The 12,264-nt window shown below is 32.8% G+C and overlaps 1 protein-coding gene across 2 annotated transcripts in view; it reads left to right on the plus strand.

The window, feature by feature from the left end:
• Positions 1-10,562, plus strand: part of POU1F1 (POU class 1 homeobox 1) — a 39,447-nt gene extending 28,885 nt beyond the window's left edge. The window contains exons 3-8 of one of the 2 annotated variants that reach the window (XM_019629864.1): positions 935-1,002; positions 1,410-1,468; positions 3,788-4,012; positions 6,012-6,176; positions 6,913-6,973; positions 7,856-10,562. In XM_019629864.1, coding sequence (XP_019485409.1) covers positions 941-1,002; positions 1,410-1,468; positions 3,788-4,012; positions 6,012-6,176; positions 6,913-6,973; positions 7,856-8,066 — 783 coding nt within the window. In that variant the 5' untranslated portion in view covers positions 935-940 and the 3' untranslated portion in view covers positions 8,067-10,562. The remainder of the gene's footprint in view (positions 1-934; positions 1,003-1,409; positions 1,469-3,787; positions 4,013-6,011; positions 6,177-6,912; positions 6,974-7,855) is intronic. The other variant, XM_019629863.1, reaches the window with a different exon arrangement.
• The last annotated feature ends 1,702 nt before the right edge of the window (positions 10,563-12,264 follow it).

The raw sequence follows: 12,264 nt of genomic DNA on the forward strand, positions 1-12,264 counted from the left end.
TTTTTTTCTTATTCCCTAACTTGTCCTGGTTGTGTTGACTCTGAGGGAAGGAGTAATTCTGAAGACCTTTTCCCTCTGTATTATAAAGGGTCTTTCAGTAGCAGTGACATGATGCATTTTTCTTAAGTTTTTTAGTTAGTCTCTTTCTTAACTACTCCACTTGGTGATTTTAGTAGGAAAGCAGCCATAGGCAACATGTAAGCAAATGTGCATGGCTGGGTTCCGAATAAACTTAATTTACAAAACCAGGCTGAGGATCTGTATTGTACATGGATAGGACCTACCAATGCCCCAAAGAGAAGAAAATCACAACTCAAGTTTATGACTTGCTTCACATTGTCATGCGTGGGGAAAAAAATAAATGGAAATATTTAAATGAGCATTCTTGTGCATGTCTATAGCAAGCTGTTGTATTTTACTGTGTCCCTCTGCTTCTCCTGTTTGCTCTAATAAGGCTTCAAGCCCATAACCTCAGACATGTTGTCAGTTAGCATCTGGCAGAGCCACATGCTGCAAAAGAGCAATTTGCCCCATGCCATGGTACATTGAGCCAGCACCCTGCAAGGCAAGCCAGACCTCTGCATCCTCATTGCCTGCTTTAAAAGATTTACCTCTGTTCTCCTGCACAGGAATACATACAGAGCAATTCAGAAAGGCTGTGGTGGATTAACCTGCAATGTGAAAATATACTTATGGCTGTAAAGAATGTGCCGACACTTCTAAGCTTTTAGGTGTATGCTTGTCTAGGCTTATAGACAATGGTGCTGTACTAATGATTTGGCAATTGCATGTGAGACTTCTGCTGCACATGACTCACTGTATCTTTTATCTTCTTCTTTTTCTCTTTTTTCAATAATCCAGGCTTTAGAAAGATTTAAAAAAATATCTTGCCATGTATACCATACCATTCACTCCCACTTTCCCTCAAATACAGGATCATATGATAGAAACTGCAGTTTGTTTGGCTGTGTTTATGACTGTCATCGTGAATTTCTGTTTAAGGTTAGTTCCAGAAAAATGGTGTTCCTGTGAATAATTGTGGATACTTTCACTTATTGAAAAAAAATACGTGTCACACATCATGTTTTCCTTTTGTCTCTGGATGTCAAACCTGTGAACATGGTAGTTCCTGTGTTCTTTTTTATGGACTCATGTTAACATTTATTTTCTAAGTGTCCGTTTTCTAGAGTGTTTATAATGTATAAACTACCTTTAAATTCTACCATAAACAGAGACAACGCTTCTAATATTTTGATAAATAACTATAATATTTTGTGTAAAAGCATTTGTTTAATGTAGATAAATGTGTTTAAACCATAGAAGTGTTTAATGGAAAATCATTGGGTTTACCTGAGGACAGACTGCCTGAAAAATGAATTAGGTGATTATTTTGATGTGGTTTATTACAGTGTTCAGTGGACTTCAGTTCTAGTTTCAACTGTACAGTTAATTCATTGTGGTACCCAAGGTAAGTTTTTAACTTATTTTACTTAAGTTTCTTAAATTTAAAATAGTGGGTAAAAAATACATCTTTCCTGTTTGTATAAAGATAAGAAAATGACAAATGTGAAATGCACACAGAACAAATGTTACATAGAAAATTTGTAGCAGTATGTGACTATGATCAGCAAGAAAAATTGAAAATAATGATCAAGATTGCTAACAAGTTCAGACCTTGTGGCATCTCATGTAAAAGATATGCAACAAATTACTTATGTAAAATAAAAATAATTTGACATAGGTTAAATGAGTTATTTAAAGTACATTAGAATACAGTATATGTGCAAAATCAAACAGCAGCCTGATTTTTTTCTCTGTACTATTTCTTAGAGTATTTCATCACTAAGTATATTAAGTGACATTTATACTTTTGAATGATGACAGAAGTGAAGATCTTACATATATATATATATATATATATATATATATATATATATATACCAACTCTGTAAGTCATAAGCAAAAGAAAATTCTTGACACAAATATTAAGTAGATGCTAAAATAAATGTGATGAGTTTTCTTTTTATTTATTTTTAGTTTTTCTTTTACTTCAACTAGGAGAAATCTAAAACCATGTACCCCAAAAGTAATAAACATTTTCAATAATTAGCTATGTAATAAATTAAAAATTGATACACCTGTTTGAAATTTTATCTGATATGATATGATCAATATACCATTAATACAAAAGCATTAAGTAGATGATTAACTGACTTTTTAAAAAGTACAACAACTGGATAATTTTGGTTTGTAAAAGTAGGATGACATTTTCTAGATAGGAGTAGTTTCTTTCAAATATGTTTTACATCTGTAAAGCAGCTAAATTTATTTTATGCCTTTTTGTTTAATTTCTCACTTGTATGTTAATTTTGCCTCAGAAAAACAATATAGTCTATTCGATAGAGGAACACTTTATAATTACACATTCTCATATAAACATAATTACATATTCTCAATAATTTGCTGACTTACACTATTCTTTGCTCATTACATATTGATATATTAATGTAAGATCTATATATTCTGGCAAAATACACTATTATTCATGTCTTTGACTTGTGAATATATTTATGAAGAAATTATAGGTAGCATAAATGCTTCATGTATTTTTTTCAGTGTTTCCAAGAATAATTATTACATATATTCTGTAATTTATTTTTTAAATATTTATTTGTAATCTTAAGAAACATGATTAATTACTGAATATTTTATTTATATTAAAATGTCTTGGTTATACATGTGTCATTTAATATAAACTGAAGTGAAATTTCTGCCAATTAAAACGTATTATAGTGATGGAGAAAACATAAATAAAATGTGTGGGAATTTGGCTTATAATATCCTCTCGCCCATGCTCCCCAACTGGGATAGACTCTTCTCTACTAATGAAGAATAAAATCTTGAAGCAATTTAGCAAGTTTTAGATACTTTCAGTATTTTGTGATTTATCATTTAACCCACTCAAATCATAGGTGATTACCTATCATATCTAGAATTGCACTTATTTTTTTTCTTGTACAATAATCAAAAATCATTTCATTATAGTGTATACTTTTCAAGAAATCTTGTTGCTGACTCTTTATAAAACTTTAAAAATTACCTTTTGTTCACATCTATTCACTCCTCAAATCTATTTAACCATATTTCTCTTTTTACTTGCCTTTGTTAAACTTAAAAAACAAAACAAAACAAAACCGTGAGACTTTCCCATTGAAGTTAAGCATTTACTGATAAAACGGTCAGGCTTCTAAATACTGTAAAATCAATTTTCTGATCCTAAGAAAACTTGCCAGCATAGTACTTAACCCTGTGCCTTGATTATAACAAACATCACAGATTATTTGTTTAATGAATTAAGAATATGGAGCTCAAAATACACATTCTGGTTTGAGTTGAACCTCAGATTCCCAGGAATAGGTGACTTTTAAGAGAAAAAAAAAAAAAGGAAAACTTACACGTCTGAATTTGCTTATTTCTATTTTAATTATTTGCAATTCCCTGCTTCTTTCCTTTGGCATTATCTTTGTTTTTGCTGCTCCGGGGAAGGTGGAATACAATCACATCTATACTAAGCTGCTCTGACTTCTACTTCAGAAGACTGTCAGTGAGCCTTTCAAAATCGAGACTGGCTGTGGTAGAATAAGGGGCTCTAACAGGCAAAACCCTTGCTGGTATAGAAATGGGGGTCTGTTCAGAAATGGAGGGTCTGTTGTTACCAAATTTTCCTGCCATCATGAGTGTCTCTTTTACAAATGGCCTTGCCTTTTTTTTCTTTCTTTGTTCCCAGGCAGCCTCACCCCTTGCCTTTATAAGTTTCCTGACCACACCTTGAGCCATGGGTTTCCTCCCATGCCCCAGCCTCTCCTGGCAGAGGACCCCACAGCTGCTGACTTCAAGCAGGAACTCAGGCGGAAAAGCAAATTGGTTGAAGAGCCAATAGACATGGATTCCCCGGAAATTCGAGAACTTGAAAAGTTTGCCAATGAATTTAAAGTGAGAAGAATTAAGTTAGGTATGTGTAGCGCAATGGGGCACATAAGTTGGTCTGCTAAGCCTTACTGTATTTACTGTTCAGTCTCTTCAACTCTGCACAAAAGTTAGTCCAATAGTGAAAAATCCTACAAAAACCTTTATTTCTTTGTAAACTCTTAAAAACCTAAACACATAGATTTTTAAATTAATGGCACTCATGTTCAACTTAACTGCATCAAGGTTAGTTTTCTCTATATTTTAATTGAACTTTTGAATACATAATACATTCATATGATTCAAAGGCACAAAAATATATAAATGAAATATATCCTTTCTGCTTGTCTTTTCTGTTTGTCAATGTTCTTAGCTTTTTGTGTATTCTTTCATAGATATTTTATGCATATATAATCAAATATATATATATATATATTTATTTATTTCTTCATACAATTTTTTTAACTATTTATTTTGGAAAACTTTCCGCATTAGGTTTTAGAGAGCTTTTTAAAAGTGGATCTGTCATATTCTATTTCACAATGTATTTAACAAGTCCCTCACTGATGGTAAAGTTATGTGTTCTCCAATCTAGTGTTGTTAAAAACAATGCTACAATGACTAACTTCATAAATGCCATATTGCACCTATATGTGTGTAGAAAATGTGTTAAAAGCAAAATAACTTCAAAAGGTATGTGTTTGTAATTTTGACAGATGTAAAATTGGTCTGTATAGAAGTTGTTACCAAATTTTCCTGCCATCCTGAATGTATCTTTTGCCACCCCTCAGAATATAAGCTCCATTAAGGCAGTTTGTTTGTTGTTTATTTGTTTTTGTTTTCTCCTTAATGGCATATCCTCAACAGTTAGTGACTGGCGCATAGAATAAATAAATACTTGTTGAAGGAAAATATGCAATTAGTCTTTTGGATCTTTGCGAATCAAATAGGTCGATGTGGCACCCCATGGTAATTTCCTTTTAAATTTCTCTTCTGAGTGAAGATTGAAAGTGTTCTTTCACATGTTTGACAGTTATCTGTAATTCCTTTTCTGTGAATTATCTGCTCATACATTTTGCTCACTTTCTATTGAAAGTGTTTTTAACATAAAATAACTATAACAAGTAACCCTGATTTAAATTCATGAAGTAGTGATTTTTTTTAATGGATTGAAAATGATAGTTCAAACCTCTGTATTTGTGGAATGAACCACAGGTAATTTTGTAATAATATTTATTAATGGGTATCATATGTAACCACTTTATGCGTGTAGGTATATAGCCGTAGGCCCTGAATTAATAAATGATTACTATATGTAAGAAACACAGCAGTAGGCATTCTGTAACCTTCATTTTCTGTTTGCTATTTACGTTGCTGTGAATGTTTCAAATTTGATATTAATGGTTTATATCAACTTGTACACTAAAAATGTTTGGGACAATCAATGAGGATCTGTCTGGAGATAGAAGCATTATCAAATGATATGATAAATGTGCTTGGAAGTATATATAAAATGTTGGGTGATCAGCCTCATAATAAACATGTCTTTGGAGGAAGTAAACATAATGTATTTGGTGCCCTTTAACAATATAGTTTTTTTTTCACTCTTACAGTTGAGAAAAATATTTATGATATAGCACCATATATTATTTTTTGCATTATGTCAAATATACTATGGATTTTTGGGTATATATCATCAGATAATAACAAAGAGTGCAAGAATTTTTAAGTGTTTTACAAAGTGTTTATGAGACACCTATTCAATTTGACTAAATGTTACAAATGACAAATGTTCCTATCTGAATTCTTTCGACATCTAGAAAAAATAATCAATAGAAGGAATGTTTTTGATGTACTGGACAATTTTACACTGAACCTTACTAAACAATTCTGAATTACCAATAGATATATGCTTAAAAGCCTATAATTGACAAAGAAAGATACACAAAGCATTAATTTTGGTCCAATATCAATTTGCGTGATATTGGACCAAAACGAATGCTTCCTGGAAGCCGAAGCTAATGGTCTTTATCATGCTTTCACAGGATACACCCAAACAAATGTTGGGGAGGCCCTGGCAGCTGTGCACGGCTCTGAGTTCAGTCAAACAACTATCTGCCGATTCGAAAACCTGCAGCTCAGCTTTAAAAATGCATGCAAGCTGAAAGCAATATTATCCAAATGGCTGGAGGAAGCCGAGCAAGTGGGAGGTACGAAAACGATGTCTCTAAACTCTCTGTGAGGTTTTAACCTAAAAACAACTGGTAGGATTCATGCAAAGTTTAGTTTGGCTTTGTTTTCCTCTTTGAGATGAAAAATAAGTATTTTGTTTCATCACACTAAAAGAAAAGAAGGCTAATTCAAGTGTAGATTGTAGACAGGGTGGCGTAGGTGTGAACTGGTGAAATGAATTTTTTTTAACACGTCCAGATTTTTTTTTTTGCCTCTGTGCTATACTGTAGTGATTGTACATGAATTATCTTTATAACCTGATACTAGTGTAACCAGAGCATTTGCACACATCAGTCTTCCAACGGAATAATGCTAGTAATTGCTAGGTGAGCAATTTTATTTTTATTTTTCAATTCCAGTTGACATTCAGTATTATATTAGTTTCAGGTGCACAATTTAATGTGATAAAATGATCTACTCATACTAATGTCAAGGCCGGATAAAGAACAAAGTTTGAGAGCATTTAGAGCACAAGTTCCAACAAAAGTAAGGTAGAAATATGATTTATAGACAATTGTCTTTGCGAAGTTATATGTATTTCTGTATTAACATTTTTATATAGAGATTATAATATGAAATGACATAGATTGTAAAAATTGAAACAAAAATGTATGATTTTATTTTGCATTGTTTTATAAAGAAAACCTGAAATACAAATCTGAGGGTGTTTTTTTAAACCCTATTTTGTTTGTGTCCCCCTTCCCTCCATTACAGCTTTATACAATGAAAAAGCAGGAGTAAATGAAAGGAAAAGGAAACGGAGAACAACTATAAGGTATGCTTCTGAGATATTCAAAGTTACTAGAGGAAGAAAAATATATTTTACAAAAGTAATGAGTTTTTAGTGTAATAAAGGTACAATATAACATGTAAATATAAGAATAGAGTCAAATGACAAATTTTATTAACTTAATAGTGAGAAGTGGAGAGCTAATAATTTTAAACATTTGATGGAAAAGTACATACTGTTCAAGGACACTTTTGCTCCACAGTTTTGGATAAAACAGAAACTCAACTATCACTTCTAAAAAGACTGACTGTTTCTGCTGTCCTGTTAGATATTAGTGTTGCTCTGGTAATACGTTATCTGTGTCATTAAAAATAACACAACCAGTAATCAGTATTTCAGCATCGTAAGTCCAAAGTAATTCCTTGCCATTTAAACCAGAGTGTTCTTTGATCTTATGAGGCTCTAGGCAGGAAATGCTAAAATATAGGTTTTGTTTTGGTTGGTTAGTTGTTCACTAAATATTTCATCTATTGTAAATAATTGAAATGATTTCTGGGGGACATTTAGATGTGTTCCTTGCTGGGGGACATTTAGAAGAGTTACTTTCCTTCTCAGGAAGTCAGTGCCCTCTTGTGGCACGAAGCGGGATAAACATAGAAAGTCTGGGTTCCTGTATTTATTTCTTCCCTTGACTCCGATAATGGTATCTTGAATAGGACAAACATCTAAAAGTTCGAAAAAAATGTACATTTATCTTTGTTGACGAGCCTTAAAAGTGTTTTCAAAGAGTTTCAGTTTTGTTTTCACGTTAATATTTAGGAAATTCAACCTAACTTAATTTTGATCTGCCAGAAGCATCACTTTTTAAAAACATCATCTCACCCTTTCTCTTCACCTCCATCCTCCAACCCCAACCCCATCTCCTAGCATTGCTGCTAAAGATGCTCTGGAGAGACACTTTGGAGAACAGAATAAACCTTCTTCTCAGGAGATCATGCGGATGGCTGAAGAATTGAATCTTGAGAAAGAAGTAGTAAGAGTTTGGTTTTGCAACCGAAGGCAGAGAGAAAAACGGGTGAAAACAAGTCTGAATCATAGTTTATTTACTATTTCCAAGGAGAACCTTGAATGCAGATAAGATTTCCTATTGTGTAATTACAAATTTTTCTATTTTTTGTTTCTTTCTCTTCTCCAACAAAAATAGAAATTAGTTATTTCGTTGCTTTAAAAAATCATTTTATATCAGCATTTGCAGCTTTTCTTTTCTAGTCTAAAAAATACAATTAAATTATATTGATGAATTTTCTTTAAAATACTTATTCTCAGAAGCCACATTTAACATTTTAACCCAAAGATATTAATATGAATAAAATGATTCTTTCTCTCAGTCTCTCTCCCTATCCATCCACCCTCCAACCCATCTATCACCTCTCTACTATCAATCTATCAATCATCTATTTATCTATATCATCTATCTTTTATCTATCTACACACACACACACAGACACACACGAGTGTGCACATGGGTTTTTTCGTTTTAAGGTCTCTTTTCCAAAGGCTGTATGTTAGCTTTTTAATATTTCAGTCAGTAATGTCATAGTTTAAGAATATCACCAGAGAAGATCCAGTTAGATCATTCCTTAACCAATGTCCTGTTCACCATCAACTCTAATCGTTTGTTTGAACTCAAACTTTTGCACTTAAGAGCCTGAGGTGCCTTAGAATTTTCTTACTATGTTTAGGAATAAATCTTAATCAGAAGTGACACCTCTGAAGCTAATACACTCAAGGCACAGTGTCCAAAGAAGTGTTTCAATAGAGGTTTGTATAAACCTTAATTTATGATCTTTTTATTCTTCCCAGACATTAACTTTTTGATGGTTAGTTATAGAAAATACGCTTTATGAATTCTTGAGCTCCAAACCACTGTTCTGTAAGCTGCAACAATGCAGGGGAGACGTCTGCTTGTTTGTTGTTGTTGCTCCACTGCCTGGGAAAGCAATTGCTCTTAGCATGCAACTGTACTTCAATTGAGTAATGATTTGTTCATAATTAAATGAAGGTGTATGCTGTTGACAATGGCTACAAACTTGAAGGGCAACTAATTTATTTTTTGAAATCTCACAACCCACAAAACCATCTGGGGCCCTATGAAAAAGGACTATCACTTTTGGTTTAATTGACTAGAATATGATTATTAATAAAAATGATTTGATATATTGAGCTTTTAAATTCAGGGAATTGTATCTCAAAAGGACATTCATTTATGAGAATGCCCTTTGAAACTTTCAAGTAGGATACTATAATGTGATATCAAATATTAAATAGTGATTTTTTTTGCATTTGAAATGAAATCTGCTGGCAATGTTTATCTATTTTATATCACAAAAATGGGAACAATTAAACCAATTTTTATTATTGGTTTAGAATCCTTACTAAATAAATTATACCGTCGTTTCTTGCTTTTCTGATGTTAATAAAGACCAAAGGTCATAATCTATGTAGATCACATATATTTGTGCACACATAGTTGGATGACTAGAAACTTTGATATACTGACAACAAAAGTTTTCAGGGGCCTGCTCATCCATTCCTTAGCACACTTGTAGCTCCCCGGAGCTGCTAAATACAGTGTATCTATAAAGGCTTTTCTTATTCAAGAGTAAATTCCAAATTATTCAGCTATATAGATATCTAAGTTCCTTCTCTGGATAATTCACCTGCTTAAAATACACATTAATGGGGAAGGGATTATTTAGTTTGCAAAAGACAGGGTAGGGCGTATACATACTCTCATAAATAAATAAATAAATAAATAAATAAATAAATAAATAAATAAATAAATAAATAAATAAATGCACGTCTTTGAAACTTGCAAATAGAAGCAAAATTTAATGCAATATAGATGTAGGATAGTGACTTTTTTGCACTTTAAATATGAATCTGCTGGGAATGTTTAATCTTACTTTATATAACAAAAGCAGGCACGCATATATGCTTAATCATCACAAATGTATGTTTAGACCATGTTATCATCAGACATTCACCCATGTCATTATTTTCAAGTTCAGATACAACCAATATTGGGAACCAATTCCTCCCTCTAAAAAAATTATTTTGAATCAATAGTTAATATTGAAATAGCAATGTTATTTAGCTATTCATAAGTTAGTTGTAAATGCACTGGTATTTACTATTAACTTATTTCTATTGAGTTTTGAGACTATATTTTCTGAGTATATTGAGATATTTTAATAGATTTTGATCTTTTTAAAAAATAGAAAATGGTTAATGTTATTTAGAATCCTAAATTGCATTAAACAAATGACAACTGTAATTTATTGTGTAGTATCTATGTGTTCATTCTTTCTGGAATAAACGTCAAAAGCTGACTTTAGCCATACAGCCTTTCTATCTTATGTTCTTGTGACTTCTGTAGTGAATCTTCGGAAATTCAGTAGAGTCGTCCATTAAAATGGAAGATATGTCTGTCACTTACACTAATTGGTATATTCAATTTTACCTGGTTAAGGTGGTTGACAAATTCATTCATAAAATTTACCTTTCCATCTTTAATGGTCGAAAGATTTGTCTAAAGAAATATTATCAGTGTTTGGGGATAGAAGAGGTGTGTGTGTGTGTGTGTGTGTGTGTGTTTTCTTGGAAGGATGGTGGTGGTGGTGGTGTGGGGTGGGGGTTAATGTGTGTGGTGTTCCAACAGCAGGGCCTGAAATCAGACTACACTACCCCCAGACTTCCTCTAAGGCAAAATGGGTCCAATTAATTGACTCTTGAAAGAATTAAGGTTAGAAGAGTGGTCTTACAGTCCTTTATGGGACTCAGCTTCCATAGAGAGGAAACTGGAAAGCTGATCTGTTTTTCTATAGCGGCAAAAACCTACCAGAGTAATAGCATCAAAGGAGATAGTCATCATAGGTCTCTTTCCATACCCGGACACACCCATTTTAGTGTATGAGTACACTGAAATAGGAGCACATGTTCAAGTTAGGCCCACAGGGATCAGACTAAATAAAAGTATAGCTACTGGGCTAGTAAGGAGTGTCCATGTGGCCAAGTGGCGGTACAGGCTTCCTTTAAAGGCGTTCAAATGCAAATAACAAAATACATGTCACTGTGCAACATGAAATAGTATAAAGTTCCCCCCTCTAATTTATAGGGTCACCATTTTGAGCCCCTTTCCACCAGGCCCTGCATAACCAGGTACTCCCCCCAGGGGACAGGATCTGAGCAACACAAGTATCGGACAGGTGGTAATTTTATGTTTTCTAAGACTAGGTGCTATTATCAGCATTGACATTCTTGTACCACATGCTACTTCTCTGATACTCTGAAATCCCTCTATCCATGACTTTTACATCCAGTAACAGGGTGTGACGCTGGGCTGCATCCTCTTTGGTAACACAGAAACTGCTATCCTCTTCTGCTTTTTCTATTGGCAACCTCTTCTTTGAACACAGTTGTTAAAGAAATCCTTTTGCCAAACATAGGAAGTCAGGAAAAGCACGTTTAAAAAAAAGGTCAATATTTCCATTAATCTCAATGGATAAGAATCCTTGTTTCTGAATCTTAAGGGACCAAAAGGGAGTTTTCTTTTTAGCAAAGAATAGCATAACACTATATAAATTTATAGTGTTTGGGACAACTGCCACCAGAGCATTTTATAAATGTAGCCAAATCATTCTCTCCTTTGAGTCCCAAAACCTCCTGTGGCATCCACACTTAACTGAAATGAAAGAACTGAGACTCACCTGTTAAAAAATTTTTTCTTTTAAGTGTTTATCCTCTGGAAGTTCTAGGAAAGGAATTGTCAGATCAATTTCATGTGAAACCACCTAATTATTAGGCTTACTCCATTCACAAACATTGGTCCCATACCAACTGTTAATTCTTAAGAAGACAATTTTTGTTAAAATGTAAGTAGCAGAGTTGTATAACGTTCTTTCCAGGAAAATAAAAATCATGCTTTTGAAAAATTACCAGATATGCATAAAATTTTTAACTTTAGCAGAAGCCAAAAATGAGTAAAAGAGATTTTTAAAAAAGCATTAACAGCAATAAATCTTTATTGGGATTTTTTTAACAAAATATTTTTCAAAAACAAAAGCCCCACATGTAAACAAGAAAGTAAATAAAGTTAGTTGGCATTATTATGTACATCCAAGAATCAAAACAAGTTCTAGTTTAACATTCTATAATCTAATAGAATCTTTTGATCCATCAATGTTTAGGGTAACGATATTTAATACTACCAATAATGCAACCTTATCTTTGAACTTTATAAAATGGTTTATAGATTATAAACTATATCATTTAGC

This window comes from Hipposideros armiger, unplaced genomic scaffold (assembly GCF_001890085.2).
Source record: "Hipposideros armiger isolate ML-2016 unplaced genomic scaffold, ASM189008v1 scaffold_874, whole genome shotgun sequence".
In the NCBI taxonomy this organism is placed as follows: Eukaryota; Metazoa; Chordata; class Mammalia; order Chiroptera; family Hipposideridae; genus Hipposideros; species Hipposideros armiger.